Here is a 19,045-nt window from a genome sequence, read left to right as displayed (position 1 = left end):
GGGTTCTGGTTCAGCCTCAGATTCTGGCTAAATAGTGTTCTCCTTTAGCTCTTAGACATTATTGATTTTGAGTTTCCCCCATGATTTTAAAAAAAAAATTTTTTGGGGGGGTGCGTGGAAAAGATGCTTCTTTAAATGCACACGTGGGTTTGAAGATACTTCCAATTTCATAAAACCAGAAATGCGATGTTGCTGAATGACTTTGACTCACATCTCTTGCAAACTCACAAGTGTAAGGAGAAAGCCAATGAGGTCATCACAACAGAGCTCTTTTATTATTGGTAAGGACATAGCTATAGAAATGCTAGGAATTATAGTGGTGATGATTACTCAATAAGCACGAGTACCCAGCTGCCTGAGAGGAGCTTGGAGAGGAAAGGGAGAATTCTCTTAACACATCATTTTATAGTGTGTGCACCAAGGGATCCCAAGTAACATTTTTTTAACGTCTCATACCTGGAATACAGTCATGATGGCTGCCGGGAAGGTGTCAAAGTTTGCTGAAGGAGTCCCATCATTAAAGTTGAACCTGAAAAAGGAAATTCAGAGAGAATGAAATGAAAATCTCACACACCAGGTTTTCCTTTCCCGAGATTATGCCGTTTTCATCACTGCTTTTCCCCTTTCTCCACATCCCCCTGTGCCCTACTCTCCCCTCATCCCAGTAACTTATGAAGACAGTTTTAGTGACTACTACTGGGGAACTGTGCACTTGAAGGGCCCTGGTAATGGGACGGCGTCTGGGCTGATCCTGAGTTACAAAGCCCCAGGCTGTACCTTTCTGGGACAGCTCCAGAGAGAGGGGCCCCTCAATAAGAACCCTGTACAGTGTGAACGGATTAAAAACAGAGATATCTGTTCCACACACATGCTCGTGGTTGATTTGAGCCGCAGACACGAACAAACGAGATAGTTAACATGGCAATCAAATCAGTGACCCCAGCGCTCACAGGTTGAAGTCTAGGTTTTGAGCCTCCTTTGGATACAAAGTTCATTGGTGCTTACCTGCCTCCAAACAGCTGCATTCCTAGGAGAGCAAAGACAACGATGAAGAGGAAGAGAAGGAAGAGCAAACTGATGATTGACTTCATGGAACTCATCAAGGAGACCACCAAATTCCGGAGGGATGCCCAATACCTACAAAAAACCCAGACAGCATTACAGCAGTGAACACTAAATACCAAATTATCTCCATGCACAGCTGGGCATCTGCCTGGTGGTCTATGAGATAAGCCGCATCTGCATACTTGTAGGAAGGAGAGATGACAGCAATAATGTGGCTCCCTTGGGAATGTGGCACAGGATATGACATCATGGGCATTTTTCTGGTTTAATCTTCGGAGAAGAAGAAGGAACTGGAGAACGGAGTGTGGGGTGGAGTCAGAAAGGGGATCATGTGGTAAGGGCATGTGGGGATGGAAGGAAATAAATATAATAAGGCAGAGAGAAGCGTCCACTCTCGAAGGTGGTTGGGAAGAGTCTAGATTCTGATCACTTACTTGGTTATTTTAAATATTCTTAGAAGCCGGAGAGCTCGCAAGACACTGATTCCAAAAGATGTACCAGGTCTGAAGATCGCCCAGACCACTTCAAAGATGCTGCCCACTGTGACCTAAAGAGCCAAACCCAGCCACGGTGAGAAGAGGAAAAGGAGGAGGAGGTGAATGAGGAAGAGGAGAGAGGAGCAATCTTGTATTCCGCAACCAACAGCTCTCACTGGGCCATTGTGAAGTTCAAACTCTCCCCTCCCCCACCCAGCCCACCTGCAACAGGACCACCTGTTTGTGAAGGCTGCCAAGGAAAAACAAGACTCTACCACCTGTCTCCCCACTGCTCCCCACTCCCCTTGCTAAATTTCCTCCTTCATGCTACAGATTGCTTTGCTGACTGCTGTTCTGTCCTTTGTGAAAACTGCAGTAGTCATTCACCACTTCTGCACACATCTGACAGCCATACTGCTCTTATAACACCTTGAACAGATAAAAGAGTAGTCCTCAAATGAGAAAGCAAGTTTAAATTAATTAATACGCATTGCATTCCAATACAAAAACCTCTGAGAAGATCCACGTTCTCTCATTGTCCTAGAATTTAGTGCTAACAAGAATGTTTCAGTCACCTGTACATGAAGTATCTTTCAGTCGCTCAGGACCCCATACCCCAACGTGATGGTACTACTTGGTGGCACAGAATCTGACTGCTATAGAAATAGCAACGTCAAATCAACCATCCAATTTGTTTTACGCTTTAATTATGTGTTTATTGAAAGTCTACTACATTCCACACATTGCACTAGGAGAAAGAACAAAAATTAATTCTCACAGCAATGCTGAAAAGTATGTACATAAGGGAACTAAGGTGAAAACGGTCTTTCACTAGTTATTATGCCTGAAAATTGCCTGTACCCAGAAACATATGTTCCAAGTTAAAACGCAGATTGGCAAGGGCTCAGAATCGTTAGCACCTAACTGGAGATTTGGCAGAAAAAGAAGTAGGTTTGGCAGAAAGAGAGATGGTTCAGGAACCCAAAGTTCTGAAACCTACTTCTGCTGCTAACTGGCTGTGTGAACTTGCACACGAGGTCTCCTATTTACTCATGTGTAAACGGGCAGCCTAACTCCCAGCACCTAACATCGTGGACATCGGACCCCTGCAAGCAGTGGAGGACAAATATGTATGTGAAAGCGCCTTGAAGACTGTTAGTAACGCACACATTTATATATCAATATTGTTTAGGAAAGTGGACACTGGGTGAAGTAGTCTATGTGGGGACTTGCTAATACACGAGTGTGTATGTGCCTGTGTGCGTGAACGTTTAAGGGTATACCCAGATAATTTTCCCAATTTTAAAGGGAACTCAAAAGATAAATATATAAGTTTCTCATTTTTGATTGAACCACCTTCTGGAATCAAGTCTTTTGTCCTTCTCCCCCAGGCTTCCCCCAAGATCATAAGTGGTTCAAAACTTTGGCTATGGGTAGCTTTGTAAAATTTACCGAAGTGTTTACTCTGTGGTATGTGTGTTACCATTCAGTAAAACATTAAAACGTTAAAACCATTAAAAATAAAAGAGCATTTAAAAGACCCAAACAAACCCTAGTACGGCAAGGATTCACTCATTCCTGACCTCCCTTTTGCTAATCCTATCTATTCCCCTTTTATAAATTCTGATTTCAGTTCTTCACGCCGAGAGCCCCGGAGCAAGCTGCTTATCTCAAACCATGGCATAGCAACACCTGGCAGAAGGATGGGCGGGCTCCAGAGCACTTACCCCAAAATCAAAGCAGTTGAACGAAGAGTGAAAATAAAGGCGAGGCCCCATGCCGTACATCTTCAGGGACATCTCCAGGAGGAAGAGTCCCAGAAACAAAAATTCTGCATAGTCTGAAAGCATTAAAGGCAGAAGCGTTGGTTCCATGGATGGCACGGGCTTCTTTCTGCCCTCCCCGGTCCAATCGCCCCACCTACAGAGGAACCCTCCACAGCAGCAGGACCCACACCAGCGGGACTTTCAGTGACCATGCCAGCTCAGTGCCAGGCAAAACCTAATGAAGTCTGAAAACGCTCAGACCCAGAACGAGTCCCGGGCACACTCCACAGGTCAGCTTTGCTCTCTTGACAGGTGGCTTTGTCATTGCCCTTCAAATGGTAGATGGCTCTCAGGAGAGAGAGAAAGGGCTTAAGCATGGCTTTGATGAAAGAGCTGGATTCGCTCTCCACACTCCCGGCAGTGACAGCCTCTGGGAGCCTCACTCGCACCCAGCGGCAGCCTTACCCAGCGCTGACCTACCTATACGTCTCCTTTCTGGTCTATTGAAGGTATCCATTTCCCTAGGAACTTTTTCCCTAGGACTTTGGTGACCAAGACACCCTACGTCACTGAGCCTATTTAAGGCGCTAAGCTGGCCTTAGACCACCCAAGGTGTAACACCATCTTGTTGACTCATGAGCAAAGATTTGTTGATCTGATTCAATAACGAACGACAGCTAGGAACGGTCGTGTGATAACCCCGACCCCTCGAGGACAGCTCTGGCCTCGGTCACAATGTGGTGGAGAGGCAGAACTCTGGGTGGGCAGGCCCACTGCCAGGCCCACGTGACACCTTGCTCTTGACATTCACACCCCAATTGAGCTGCTGCCGTGAAAGCCAGTAGTCACCATTCACTTACAGAGAAGGTGGGTGAGCCACTGGGGCTGGTTGTGATGGACGATGGCCACACAGGCGGTGTTGAGAGCCACAAGGCTCAGCACAATCCAATAAAACACCTGGGATTTAACCATGTGGCGGATAGAGATACGCAGAAGCCGCTCCTTGTGCCGGAAATAGGAGGCCCCATCCACCTTTGTACTCTTGATGCTGGCTCGGGCGAGGGGTGTGCCTAAGTGGGAGAAGCAAGGAGGAAGAATGAGGCTGCAGAAGACATCACCCTCCGTGGCAAGCAGGTACTCGCAGGGCAAGGTGGGCAGCCTTGGTCCCAGGGCTAGGGTACTGCCACGTGTTATGAGCTAAGAGTTTCCACAGCACAGCAGGGAACCCCGCTTTTCCTCTGGGCACCCTCAGTCCTAGGAAACGGCAAGATTCCCCAGGCAGGACACCAGGCATCCAGCCGGTATCTTGAATCCTAACAGGATCGTGTTTATGTCTGTAACAGATTGGGCTTCTCTCTGGCTTTTCTTTTTAAATATGCTTCAGGCACTGGAATCATCCTGCCGCATGTGTGATTTTTCTGCCACTGGAAGCCTAAAGCAGCGATGAGCTCTGTACGCCTCTTCTGCTTTGGAGGATGAAGTCAGACCCTTCCCTTTTATCTGGGGAGGAAAAAATCTGCCATCAGCCAGAATCTCTAAGGGAACCTGAGGTTGAACACCAGTCATGTTAAAGGGCTGTCAGTAGGAATTTGTTTAAGCATCACATGGAAGCAGGCGATGGAAGTAGGTAGATGCTACTATGATTAAGCCAATGATTGCAGGTTCTCAAATGGGTGTCCTCAGGATCCTCTGAACAATTTCCCAAAGTGGGTTGTCATTATCACATCCAGGAGAGATAGGATATATATGCCGATGGGATACATCTGCCACACTTGAAGAATCTGGGTTGGATTCTTGGCCCTAAGCCCCATGTTTCACATAACAGTATCCCCTGGTCCATCTTTTTCTGTAAGTCATTGTCAACTAGATTAGATTCCAACGCCTTTTCCTAATTACATCCCAAGGTTCTGGATGCTTTGGCCTCCCTTCCTCCTGGTGGTGTTTCTCCAAAGACAGGATGTTCCCTTTCAGAGGAGGTTCAGAGCAGTGAAAGGAGATCTGACAGCCTCCACTCACCCACAGAGGAGATGTCGACACAGTGCGCGTCACTGGAGTCCCGCGTCATGGCCTCCGTCCGGCTCCTTTTGATAGTTGCCCTTCGGAGCACTACACCAGGGAAGGCGGAGGCCAGGGAGAGGACACAAGAACAACCGGATCAGTCTGGTCAGAACTGAGGACTGTGGGCAAGAGGCCCCTCTGACACAGGCGCCTGCCTTTAAATACCCGAGCCAGGGTTAGTGAAGTCAGCAGCACCTCTGACACACGAGGCTCTTGAATCCCATGGGACAGGGCTCCCGAAGCCTTGCTAGAGCTTATCTAAATGCAGTAGGTAACAGGTACTCCGTATCTATTTGTTCTGGTTCTTCATAAACAATGTCACTTCCTGCCAATGAAAGTGGTCCCAAGATGATCCCCACAAATTGTCAAAGAAGATCCCTTTCTGTGCCATTGGTTGTATGATGGCTTTTTCACTGCCCGTATCAAGCACACGCCCTGGAACAAAGCAACTCTTGGATTTCATTTTCATCACTTTAAAAAAACATTTAAATCCATGACTCAATTCCCTTCATTTTAAAGCATGAGGGATTTTATGACAGAGAGACTTGCGTTTCAAATCCCAGAGCGCCCCTCTTTTCTTTCTTTCTCCTCTTTTGATCAAGAGAGATTGCCTCTGCAGAAGAGGGGGCAAATGCAAAAGGAATGAGGCCCTGGAGCACTTCCTTACCTTCTAAGGCTGACGTTCCAGCATTTTTATTTTCTTCAGCGAGCATGACTTCCTCTATATGGAAACAAATGGTTTAGTAAATTATCGGTAAATGCCAAATTACTTTGCAACATGAAAATCCCTCAGGAACGGCTCTGGCTCCAGGGCAACAGAGAGAGAGCAAAGAGTTCAGAGCTGGTCACAGGCATCAGCAAGACATCAAGGGTCATGAAGGGAGCACCCGAAGGTCAGAACAGAAAGGAAGGTCTTCAGTGAGGGGGCGTTGGTGGGTGATCAGTAAGATTCAGCTCTGTCTCTGATACACTGTTTAGGAGAATAGCCCTGAGAGCGAAAGCTGATCTTTTTAACTAAAATCCCCTAAATTGATAAGAATGACAAATTTCCATTTCTGTTTTTTCTTTTATCCAGGTTCCTTAAACCTTTTCTAGCAGCAGGAGCTCCCTTAATTTTGCTTGTCTGCAGCCCCTAGGTCATAACACCTTACCCCTTCATTCTGAAGGTGAGACCGTGTTTCGGGTTCTAGCCCTACTTCTTTAAGGAAGGGGTAGAGGAAGATGCTCACAAGCACCCCAAAGAGACGAGCAGGGCTTATGGGCTTGCCTCCTCTCCCCGCCACCACTTCCATCCTGCCTAGCTGAGCAGAGCTTGAGCTGAAGAGGCTTGGGCCCATCATGAATTTGTCCCTGTGATATAAAATATAAATATTGGGTTTCTGTCCACCTTCCTGGCACAGAGCTTCCAAACCCTCGGAATTTACTGTCTTTTGTACGCTAATGAGATGACTCACTGTGGGAGAGGCCTAGTTAGTGTAAGGATGGGGGCTGGTTCCCAGCAAAAACCAACCACATGATTAGAAGGTCGTAACCTTCAGTCTCATCCCCCTCCCACCTCGCAGGAGGGGAGAGGGTCTTGAGACTATTCAATTACCAATGGTCAATGATTTAATCAATCATGTCTACGTAAAGCCTCCATAAAAACCCTACACAGGGCTTCCCTGGTGGCGCAGTGGTTGAGAGTCCGCCTGCTGATACAGGGGACACGGGTTCGTGCCCCGGTCCGGGAAGATCCCACATGCCACGGCACGGCTGGGCCCATGAGCCATGGCCGCTGAGCCTGCACGTCCAGAGGCTGTGCTCTGCAACGGGAGAGGCCACAGCAATGAGAGGCCCGCATACTACAAAAAAAAAAAAAAAAAACCCTACACGACGGGGCCCGGGGTACTTATGGCTTGCTGAGCATATCAGGGTACTGGGAGGGTTAAGTGCCTGGAGAGGGCATGTAGGATCTGCACGCCCCCCCAAACCCCACCCTCATACCTTACCCCATGTATCTCTTCCATTTGGCTGTTACTGACTTGTATCCTTCATAATAAACTGGTGGTAGTTTTTCCTGAGTTCTGTAAGTCATTCTAACTAATTATCAAACCTGGAGCCCTCTGAAATTCTAGTCAGCCGGGAAGAGGTGCAGGTCACCTGGGGACCCCACTGTGGCCGGTGTGTAAAGTAGAGGCAGGCTTGTGGGATGGAGCCTTTCACCTGTGGTGTCTGCACTAACTTCGCGTCAGAATTGAGTTGAATTGTTGGACACCCCAACTGGTGTCAGAGAGTGGAAGGCCTGGTTGGCATCGGGATGATGTATTTGGTTGTTGGCGTTTGGAAAACAACCACTCAGTCCCCTGGACTCCCCTCTTGGCCTCCCCAGGAGCAGCCTGTACTCCACAGCTGTGTCACCATTGACAGGATACTATTTTCTGCTAAGACTTATTAGAATATGCCTCGCTGACATCCCTCCAAACTTATCAACAAAACAGCCCTTCTGTCCCATGTGTGCTGGGATTCTGAGCCCAACTATTGGGAGCGGTGTGGATGAGTTGTGATCCCCGCCCCTGTCTCAGCCACCGGCAAGGGAGCTGGAGGCCCCAGCAATCATTCCCCAAGATCCCAGCTGCTGGGGAAAAGCTTGCAGCAGGGTCTATGAAGCAATGCTTTAATTTAAGCACTTCTAACAAGTAAAAGGACAGGCATAAGAGGGTAAAGTTATTACCATAATTCCACCTGCATAGAAAACTGAGAGTATGTAATGTATTTCCCAGGGAGGGGAACATTTTGAGGCTCGGAGGGTACCATGCAGGATGGCCATTGTAAAGTCGTAACACTTAGCTTTCTCTTTTAAGTACAGCCCTCTGGCAAAACTAAGTTGACAGGTTAAATGTTATTGGTGGGATGCTCCTTGATGAGGACAAAGAGGGTTTTAAAGTCAGTAATAGCACTTGCTTTTGGAGGGGATCCTTCTAAAATTAGGTACTTGTTAAAATACCTCATAGCAACATGAATGACCTCAGCCAGAGAGTCTTTTTCGTTCTGTGCAGTGTCGGGACTTTGGGATCAGCAGATCTGAGGACCCCCAAGGCAGACGGAGGGTGTATGGTGCTGCTGAGTACCTCTGGGAAGCGCTCGAGGACTCTGGATGGGCTGGAACGGCCCTCCCATCCCCCCCCCCCATGCCTCTTGCCAAGTTCGCTTTCGAACTTGAGCATGTCTTTCCAGGCAAATGGAACCCATATGTCTCTGAATCACTCACGCTCCACTTGTAAAGGGAAGGGCCAGGAAGCACAATTTGACGTCGCAGTGCGTCTTTTTTTGCTTAGAAGAAGAGTGCTGGCTTTGCCAACTGGAAGAAAGTGGAGCCTTGGGATTCTGCATGCGATTGAAAAGCAGAGCCGCAAAGAGCGGCATACCGGGCTGCCTGACCCCGAGCAGGGCCGTGGCAAGGGTAGGGAGGGTTGTCTTCCAGCTCTGCTGCCAGCCTACTCGCTAGGGTGGTCTGTCAGACGGCTCCCCTGCCCAGGAAGCCAAGGGCAGTTGGGAACTTCAAGCTGCCGGCCTGGCCTGGAGGCAAATCTGCTGAGATACTGTTCCAGGAAGAGGGAGGGGAGATTCACATTCACCTCCACACAAGAGCCTCAGAGGAGAAAGGGCAAAATGGAAGTACAGTCACCACTCTCATGGCTCTTGCTTCCAGAAGCAGCAAAGGAATGCAGATAGTCCCAAATGAGACGTGGCTTTTATCTGGCTTTGATGTGGCACTTTCCATCACACATGCCCTCTCACCCCTGAAAGATAATCCAAAGTTGACTCCTGAACTGAGAGAGCTTTTGTGTGCTGTGATCTGAATAAGAGTCATAGCATCATTCCAAAGCTTAGAGAAGAATAAGGGTCAGGCACCTAAGTATCCAATCCTATTCCAAATTTTTTCAGAGAGATCTCTTTGCTCTCTGCTTTCTACCAGCAATAGAGCAAAGATGCTGACTATCATGTATTTTTTTTTAATTAAAAAATAGTTTACTATTTTGCTCAGGAAGATATACAACACCAATGCAACGCAACCTTTAAAATAATAAGGAAATCAAATACGTCCTTTTTACTGACAGATGTGGGGTGATCGATGCCCCTCATAAGCAGCAAACTTGCATCTGGGGGCTCTGTGGGTTAATGAAATCGGGATAAATCTGGACCTATCCTCGGGGCTGGGCAAGAATTTTTCCCGAGGCTGAGCCACAGAGTGAGGAGCTGATGACAGCGCAGGGAACAGCGAAAACCAATTCTCACCATCATCTATTAGCTGCCTTACTGCAGTAGCCTCACAATCCGTCTCCCTGCTTCTGGCCTTGTCTTCCTACTGTCTGTTCTCAGGGCAGCAACCAAGTGATCCTTCAAAATCTTAAACAGAGCACGTCCCTTCTCTGCTCAAGACCCTCCTGTGGTTCTTGCCTTATTCACCGGAAAGTCCCAAACTTTACAATGGCCCGTAAAGGTCATACACAATCTACTGCCTCTGCTCCCACCACAGCTGCCCTCATCCTTACTCTTCACACCTTCCCTGCTCACACCTCCTGCTATTCCTGGAGGGCTCCCGGCCCCTCCCACATTAGAGCCTGGGCACTGGGGTTTTCTTCCCTCAGAGCTCCCTGTGGCTCACGCCCTCATCTCTTTCGAATCTCTCCTCACACGGGTCTACCCTGACCCTCGATTTAAGACCGCAACCTACCCTAAACCCCTAACCCTACCTTGACCTGTTTTCACTGTACTTATCACCTTATCAAAAGTAATTATTTTGTTCATCGCTGCCTTCCCCAGCTACAGGGTAATGAGCTCCACAAGAGTAGAGCTCTGGGGGAATTCTCCGGCAGTCCAGTGGTTAGGACTCAGTGCTTTCACTGCGGTGGCGGGGGGGGGGCCCGGGTTCAATCCCTGGTTGGGGAACTAAGATCCCGAAAGCCGCGTGGCATGGTGCGAAAAAAACAAAAAAAGGTAGAACTCTGGCTCATTGCTGTATCCTAAGTGCCTAGAACAGGACTTGGCACAAAGTAAGCTCTCAATAAATATTTGTGGAATGAACAGACTGTTAGTAGTAACAGTAGTAGTGGAGAATGTCATCAGCCCAAACTCATGGGTTATGTTACCTTTTACTCAGTTCACCTTGCTAAAATGCCTGCCTCGTGAAAGGCGTTTGGCTGAAGAACTGGGACAGATTCCAGAGGGAGAAAAAGGGACCAGCGGGGAATCCAAAAAGCCAACAAGTCATCTCGAGCTTCTCTCTGCTCTGGTCTAGGCTGCCCCTTTGAATGGAAGTATTGGGAGTGGGAACTGGGGCAGATCCCTGATGTCTGGGCAGCCCATCACCAACCTCCTCCAGCCCCCAGGCCTTACCTGCTTTGTCTATCCACGCGCGGTACCCATTCAGCTCACGCTCTATCTGCTGCTGGCGCCGCAGTTTCATGAAAGCTCTCCGGTTCTCCACTCTCTCTCTCTCTTTGGCAAATTCCCTGTGGACAAAGCAGATAAGATTCACTAGGTTTGGGCAGTGCCATGACTAAAAGAAAGGGTGAAACAAGCAGGAGAGAGAGCATGTTTGAACAGGCACTGTGTATACCCCATTTCCTTTGTCCCAGGCTGCAACGGGGATCTCCTTAAAATGTTGCACAGAAATGCACTTCGTTCAGCCTCCCGCAGGAAGCCTTCGCAGATCAGTTTCATTCCAGTCAGCACCAATGCTCTCTGCTTGCTCTATTTTGAAAGGTATTGACTTAGTAACGTGACCAGCTAGCTTCCAGAATGCTACGTTATGTCTCTCCGGCTACAACGGAAGCCCTTCACCCTCTGAGGGGCCCAGCTACCCTTTCTGCTCTTAATAACAACAGTGACTAATGTACATTGACTGATGATTACGTGCCAGCCTATATGAAGTTTTTCATACCCATTAACTCATTTAATCCTCAAAATCACGCTATGAAGTAAGCACTATTAAAATTCCTATTTAACAGATGGGGAAATCAAGGTTTAGGGGAGAGAGGTAACTTGCTGGGATCTGAACTCTACCCATAATGCTGTGCTTCCCCTGGTGGCCTGTACCCTGTGGTGCTCAGTATGGGCTGCCACGGAAGACCACGACACTGAGGCTTAGAAGGGCTGAAATGCTGTTTGAAGATGGCTGGTCGAGATTAAACAAGAAAGGTAAGGACACAGGAAGGGCACATGGCTCCAGCAGAAAGACAGCAGGAAGATGGGGTGGTGTGGAGGGGAAAATGAGACAGACGGAAAAAGCCAGCATGAGGGTCAGAGGTAAGACAGAGCCCACTAACAGGCACAGGGGACCAGAGCCACTCTGTGGTACAAGGTGATTAAAAACAACAAAACCAAAACAAAACAAAAACGAAAGCTCCATGGGAAAAAGAAGACAGAAGAGGAATGAGGGTTCCCTGGCAGAGAGGAAGATGATCAGATTCAACGAGTGAACAAATGGGGATCAAGAAATATTCGTTTGCTAACAGGCCCCTCCAGATACCACCTCTGCACCAATGCCCGTCTCATCACCAAACACCCTTCCAGCCGGAACACCCCTTGCTAGCGTAGTGCCTCCCAGCCACGGCTCACGCACTCTCCTACTGCCCTGGAAGCTGTTCCACTTATTCCAGGTGTTCCCCATCAATAAAGAGCAATAGCCTGAAGATAAGAGAGTCTAGCACCCACTGTGGGTCCTGCCACCTACTCCCTCACGTCCAGGGAGAAGATGAGCCAGGGGCTGAGGGACGTGCCCCAGCCCCAGTACAGGGAAAGGAGAGGTGCCAGTCTACCGTGAGGCAGAGGTATATACTGGTTTGGGTCTCATACGGCCCCTCCTTCCAAGACAGAGAGGGATTCCTCGGGCACAGACACCTTACAATGGTCACAATCAGGCTAAGGGCATGGGGACAAGGCACATGGGCAGGGGAAGTTCTCCTGGGCTTGGTTTCAAGCTCGGTGGGTTCTCCTAAGGCTGCTGTCGGGGAAGGAAGAGTTGAGCAGGGCCAGCGAGAGTCAGGGTAACAGAACTTAAGCCCTGGGACACCTCCTTTTTTCACCTGCCCCTCTGGATTTCAGCAATTAGAAAGTAACAAACAGCTAGCTTGGTTCATGGCATCACCATCTACCAAAGTTCCTACCTTTGGTTCTTTGTCTTCTTTCTATCCTTCCTGTCTGACGAATACTATTGTTCTGTTGGTTCTATCTTCAGAATAGCACTTGGACCCACCCTCCCTCTGCATCCTTACTGCCTCTTGGTCCTCATCCTTTCCTGCCTGGACAACTGCAATAGCACCTACTTGGTCTCTCAACCACCTATCTCCCTTCCCTTCATTTCATCTATTTCACAGTTATTCCAGTTATCTTTCTAAAATGTGCACTGGATTTTACCACTTCCAAACTGAAAATAATAACCCCAGTGAGTGACATTTATGGAGCACTTTCTAATTTCCAAGCACCTTCATCCATTTTGTGCATTTAATCTTTACAACCAAAATGACAAGGAGGTAGAACATGTATTTTCAGCCTCGATTTAAAAGTTAAACAACTTGCCCAGGTTCAGGTAAGAGATGGAGCCAGGTTTGGAGCCCAGGCTCCCTGCATATCTGCCGGCCCAGTGGCATATTTATATGCTGCTTTCTTTATCTTTTCATATATATGTGTCTTCATTTTCCAACTACGCTCTAGGGAAATCCAAGAGGGTTTTGCAGGAGGTGATGTTTTGAGCAAGACATTGAACAAGGAGAATTTAAGCAAGCTATGAGCCGGGGAACACAATAATCTTTCTTTTAGCATCTGCATTATTACCAACATCTCCATTTTCCAGCTCAGAAAACTGAATCTTGGTGGTGGGATGAATTGGGAGGTTGGGATTGACATATATACACTAATATGTATAAAATAGATAACTAATAAGAACCTGCTATATAAAAAATAAATAAAATAACATTCAAAAATTCAAAAAAAAAAAAAAAACCCAAAAACTGAATCTAAGGGGAGTTAAGCGGCCGGCCACGAAGAGGAACCACGACCCTCAGATCTTCTAAATTCCCTCTTCTCTCTACTCTATCCTCCCCTCCTCCACAGTCTCCTCCAACAGCTGCTAAACACCTAACAGACCATTCAAAGGGCTTCACAGCTGGATCTGAACCTTTCATTCAAACCTCACCTCCCGTCAATCTGATCTATCTCTTGCCTACTTGCAGCCCATCACGGCCATGCTTGAAACACAGCACACTTTCCACAGTTCCTGAAAAAGCAGTGAGGGATCTCAAGGTTTAATTCACACTGCCCAGAATCTGTTCTTACCTTTTGCCTGAGTCTCTTTTTTTTTTTTAAACATCTTTATTGGAGTATAATTGCTTTACAATGATGTGTTAGTTTCTGCTTTATAACAAAGTGAATCAGTTATACATATACATATGTTCCCATATCTCTTCCCTCTTGCGTCTCCCTCCCTCCCACCCTCCCTATCCCACCCCTCTAGGTGGTCACAAACCGCCGGGCTGATCTCCTTCTTCAAGGCCAGGTTGAAATGTCACCTCTAATGTTTAGCTTTCCCCTCCCCCTCTCCCTTGCCCCCAGTCTTCTGGCCTCCTTTCTACCTTATCTCTATCTCTTCACAGCTCATGTTACAGCCAGACCTCTATGTGGTGAGTTGTACATGTGACTGTCTCTCTCCCTCTATGTGAGCTTTTTGAAAACATTTTGTCTTACTCAACTTTGCATCTTCCAGGACTAGACTAGGTCTGGCGTATAGTACTTATTCAATAGATTCTTTTATTAAAGATACCCAGGCTGACTTGAGGAGCACACTGATAGCTCTGACCTGATTCCCAAAGGCTTAAATGAGGGGGCGCAGCATCTCTGCACTGACCCAAATGGAGCCAGGTGAACTAGTGGGAATTTAGCAGTTGCCAGGTAACTCCTGGACACTGCCACCACTATTTTTCTTTGTCTAAAATCTCTGTAGCATTTGTCTATGAAGTAGGCAGTGTGGCACCTCTATCTGACCCCCAGGATGACCGCATGGCTCGATTTCCGGTGGGATAGCCCAAGACACCGCAGCCTACCCTCCCTGTATATTTGGAAGTTTCCTGGCTCCAGTCTCACCAGCTGGCTTCCCTGCTCTCCTCTGCCACTGCAGGCCCCCATTTCCTCCCACCCTCCCACCTGGCATCTTACAGGCCCAGAGCCGAACAAATCTGGCTTGGTCTTTTTAAGAAGCCTCTTGGCTAAAAGAAATAAAGAGTATGCACCAACGGGGCTACTTCCTAAGCAGCTCCCACGTGTCAGTGGGGGGAAGAAGGGCTGTGTTTGGGGTTCTTCTGTACTATGTTTATCATTTGGCCTTCTGTGTTTTTTCCATCTTTGCTCTTATTTATTTTACAAAAATTGGATCATAGCATACTGTCTATAGCACATGGCCTTCTGTGTTTTGTTTTGCTTTGTTTTGTTTGTCAGCTGGGAGCCTAGGGCAGGAAGTCTGGCATCAGTGTCCTTCATGACACTTCTTAACCCCCTCCCTTGACATCACAGTGTGCCCATGGCTTTTCTCTAACTAATCTGAAGGTTCCATGAGGCCAAGTAGAGGCTGAATCATATCACATTCTATCCAGGACCAATGAAGTTTAATCCACAGCCTAGTATTATAGTAGATTCCATAGATTATAAATAAGATATTAAGCTTTTTAAGCCACATTTGTAAAATTTTTATTTTCTAAATCACTTTCATGTAAATTATTTCATTTAAATTTGCAAAAACCCTGGGAGATTCAGAAAGGTTATTTCCCCAAAATGACCAAATTATAAGGAGGCAGAGCCAGAATTCAAATGAATGCCTTTTGATTCCAGATTAAGTGCTGTTTCTACGAGGCCTGAGCTGTCTTCCATGTTATGTAGCAGTCAACATTTAAAATCCACAAGAGGGATTTATTTTTCAGCCAGAGGTTGAGGAAAGTAAGGACATAAAAACAGAGTTTTGTGTTTTTTCTAAAAGGACTATCTTTTTAATTGAGAGAACAGCGTAAAAATCCATTGCTCTGTGTTGGGTTAATAAGGACCTAGTATCAATGTTACTAATTTGTAGCATTAGTCAAGCTAGTGGTGTGCTGCTTGATTTTGTGTCTATGTCACAGTGACCATTTATTTATACACATATTGCATTCTGGAGAACACAGGGACAAACAGGATTCAGCTCTATTACCTGCCAAAAATAAGTGATTATTCTAACCTTAGATTCAACGTGTCTGCCAGTCTCGTGAGTATATACGTAGCCAGACGGAAGAAAGGGAAATGTGTTCCCCCCACTGGCCCCTCTCTTTCTTCCCTGAGGACCTGAGTACTCTCTCCTCTTCACAGAGGATTATCCTGGGGTTATTCAGATGATGATGCTTTTGCAAAGATAAAACATATGGCCGTTACCTTACTTAGCCATCTCGATGACCACCGCCAAACTTCTTAATGAAAGGTGCCTCAAGGAGTGGCCCTATGGATATCTCAATTTATCCAGTTTCCTTGGGTCAAGCAACAGGAAGTTCAAAGGAGAAAAGTCTGGCTTACATTAGAAGAGTGCTCATGTCCCCTAAGAGCACTTAGCATTAGCCTGTGGCTCAAGGTAAGAGGATGGGTAGTCAGCTCCTTTTCATTTCCTACATCCAGTGTTTCCACACCCCTAGATGTAACAGAACTCAAGCTGAGATGCATCTAGACACTCAGGAAAACAAAAATAAATCCCCATGTGATGTGGCATAAATACCACCAAGTCAATTCTCAGAGCTAGGTACCCAGGTAACCTTTGCTGCTAATAAGCTGGGCAGTAAACCTCTCTGTCTCAGTTTCCTCTTCAGCTAGTGTTGCCATTAGAAAGACACGAAACCCCCCTACTCATAACCAGAGCAGGAATAAATCTGTTTTAGTCTGGAAGTCCTGAGTGGATTCTTGTAAGAGATTGTAAAATGATAAAAATTCAATGAAATGGTAACCTATGGAATGAAAAGGCAGCCTATGGAAAGGAAGAAAATATCTGCCAATCATGTATCTGATAAGGGGTTAATATCCAAAATATATAAAGAACTCACACAACTCAATAGCAAAAAAAAAAAAAAAAACCATTATAAAATAGGCAGAGGAACTAAATAGACATTTTTCCAAAGAAGACAAACAAATGACCAACAGATACATGAAAAGGTGCTCAACATCACTAATCATCAGGGAAATGCAAATCAAAACCGCAGTGAGATATCACTTCACATGTATTAGAAAAGCTCTTGTCAAAAAGACAAGAGATAACTGTCAGAATGTGGAGAAAAGGGAACCCTTTTGCACTGTTGGCGGGAATATGAACTGGTGCAGCCACTATGGAAAACAGTATGAAGGTTCCTCAAAAAATTAAAAATAGAATTACGATATGGTCTAGCAATCCCGCTTCTGGGTATGTATTCAAAGGAATTGAAATTACTCTCTCAAAGACATTATATACTCCCATGTTCACTGCAGCATTATTTACAATAGCCAAGACATGGAAACAACCTAAGTACCCATCAAGAGATGAACGGATAAAAAAATGTGGTGTGTGTGTGTGTATGTGTGTATACACACACAATGGAATATTATTTGGCTATAATAAAGATGGAAATCCTGTCATTTGGGACAATATGGATTAATGAAGGCATTATGCTAAGTAAAATATGTCAGAGAAAGCCAAGTACTGTATGATCTCACTTATTTGTGGAATTTTAGAAAAACTGAACTCATAGAAACAACAATTTGGTGGTGGTCAGGGGGTGGGGGAAATGGGTGAAGGTGGTCAATAGGTACATACTTCCAGTTATAAGTAAGCTCTGGAGATGTAACGCATAGCATAGTGACGGTAGTTAACGATATTGTGCTGTGTATTTTGAAGTTGCTGAGAGAGAAGATCTTCAAAGTTCTCATCACAAGAAAAAAAATGTAACTATGTGAGGTGACGGATGTTAACCTACTGTGGTGATCATTTCACAATACATACAAATATTGAACTAACACAGCTTAAACTAATACAATGTTATCTGTCAACTATATCTCAATAAAACTGGGGGGGAAATCCATTGCATTTCATTCAAATATTTCTTACCCAATTCTGTTATCCATAATTTTGGGCTGTCTTTTTTTTTTTTTTCCTGGGAGGAGAAATGGCAGTTCCCCTCAAAACACAGCTGTCACAGAGATGGAAGGATGATGACGTGGAGATGAGCACAGCTGAGCCTCTATTCTGGTTGTCTCATGTGTATGCAAGGTTTGGGATTTTAAACTTCAGTTACCAGAACGAAGAAGGAGGCCGATCTATCTCCCCATACTGCACAGTTATGTACAGTTTTCTTCTTACGTCTGACTTAGTGAATTTACATTTGTGACTGCTTTTGTTTTTTAGCAGTTTACATGAGAGGCATAATTTGTACAAATCAACTATTCATACATAACCAGTTCCATATTATTCACAATTAGATAAAGTGGAAGAATGATGTAGATAATCTCAGACAAGGTACGCCATCCATGTGTGCTTATCACGTTTGACTGGGGGGCGGGTGGTGGGGAGGAGGTAGAGTTGTCTTTCAAGTCATATTTAGGTTAATGTTAAAATTAATTTATATTTTATGAACTTCTGAACCTATAAAGGAGCCACAGGTAATTCACAAAGCAGCTCATCTGTATATTGATAAATAAGTGATTGGCTTTGGTCCATAGGGTGATGGGAGGGGCTTTGAACACTCACATTGCTGGAATTTATTACGAGATGACTAACTGCTGGGGGTTAGGAGTGAGGTTCGCTGAAGCCTTGCTCCAATTGGAAATTCCTGCCCATGTTATGTCACCTCAGAATCACAGGGCGCCTGAACAGGTATCTCTGTATTTACCTAGTGGCGAAGATGTTCCGGTAGGTCTGCTGTGACAAGAAACGGGAATAAAGACACAGACCTACTAGAGAATGGACTTGAGGATATGGGGAGGGGGAAGGGTAAGCTGGGACAAAGTGAGAGAGTGGCATGGACATATATACACTACCAAACGTAAAATAGATAGCTAGTGGGAAGCAGCCGCATAGCACAGGGAGATCAGCTCGGTGCTTTGTGACCACCTAGAGGGGTGGGATAGGGAGGGTGGGAGGGAGACGCAAGAGGGAGGAGATATGGGGATATATGTATATGCATAGCTGATTCACTTTTTCATAAAGCAGAAACTAACACACCATTGTAAAGCAATTATACTCCAATAAAGATGTTTAAAAAAAACACAAAAAAACACTCTGTAGGAGGATTAGATGGCTCCCAGTTTTGGCTTCTAGCTCCAGACCCCTCCTCCTGGTTCAGTCACATAGGGAGCTTTGTTTACGGATACGGAGGCCCTCGCTGTTGTCATGGCAACCAAAAGGAAGACAAAGCCCGCCAGGAGGGGCTGGCCCCTGTGACTCAAAGACCTGTTTACCCACACTCCTGTATGCACTTGTACACTTCATCACACACACACTGGCACAAATGCACACATGCTCACACTGGCACGCAGAAGCATATGTGGACAGACTGCCAAGCTCACAAATGGCCACGTGGTCATATTTCTATTAATCTTCAAAGCCCATATTTCCAAAGTGCTTCACTGCCCCAGTGGAACCTTGCCAGTCTTCCTGTAACACGTTTG

At 46.1% G+C, this 19,045-nt stretch overlaps 1 protein-coding gene across 3 annotated transcripts in view; it reads right to left on the bottom strand.

The window, feature by feature from the left end:
• The window catches only part of CACNA1E (calcium voltage-gated channel subunit alpha1 E), a 297,634-nt gene that overhangs the window by 73,614 nt on the left and 204,975 nt on the right, over nucleotides 1-19,045 (bottom strand). For all 3 annotated transcript variants that reach the window (XM_065890348.1, XM_065890357.1, XM_065890366.1), the window contains exons 8-15: nucleotides 10,742-10,857; nucleotides 6,033-6,086; nucleotides 5,324-5,413; nucleotides 4,168-4,377; nucleotides 3,269-3,381; nucleotides 1,500-1,612; nucleotides 1,006-1,137; nucleotides 457-529 (exon numbers count right to left, since the gene is read on the bottom strand). In XM_065890348.1, the coding sequence (XP_065746420.1) occupies nucleotides 457-529; nucleotides 1,006-1,137; nucleotides 1,500-1,612; nucleotides 3,269-3,381; nucleotides 4,168-4,377; nucleotides 5,324-5,413; nucleotides 6,033-6,086; nucleotides 10,742-10,857 (901 nt within the window). The remainder of the gene's footprint in view (nucleotides 1-456; nucleotides 530-1,005; nucleotides 1,138-1,499; nucleotides 1,613-3,268; nucleotides 3,382-4,167; nucleotides 4,378-5,323; nucleotides 5,414-6,032; nucleotides 6,087-10,741; nucleotides 10,858-19,045) is intronic.

Source organism: Phocoena phocoena, chromosome 1 (genome assembly GCF_963924675.1).
Source record: "Phocoena phocoena chromosome 1, mPhoPho1.1, whole genome shotgun sequence".
Lineage (NCBI taxonomy): Eukaryota > Metazoa > Chordata > Mammalia > Artiodactyla > Phocoenidae > Phocoena > Phocoena phocoena.
The sequence above is the reverse complement of the archived record's forward strand: the minus strand, read 5'-3'. Positions and strand labels throughout refer to the sequence as shown.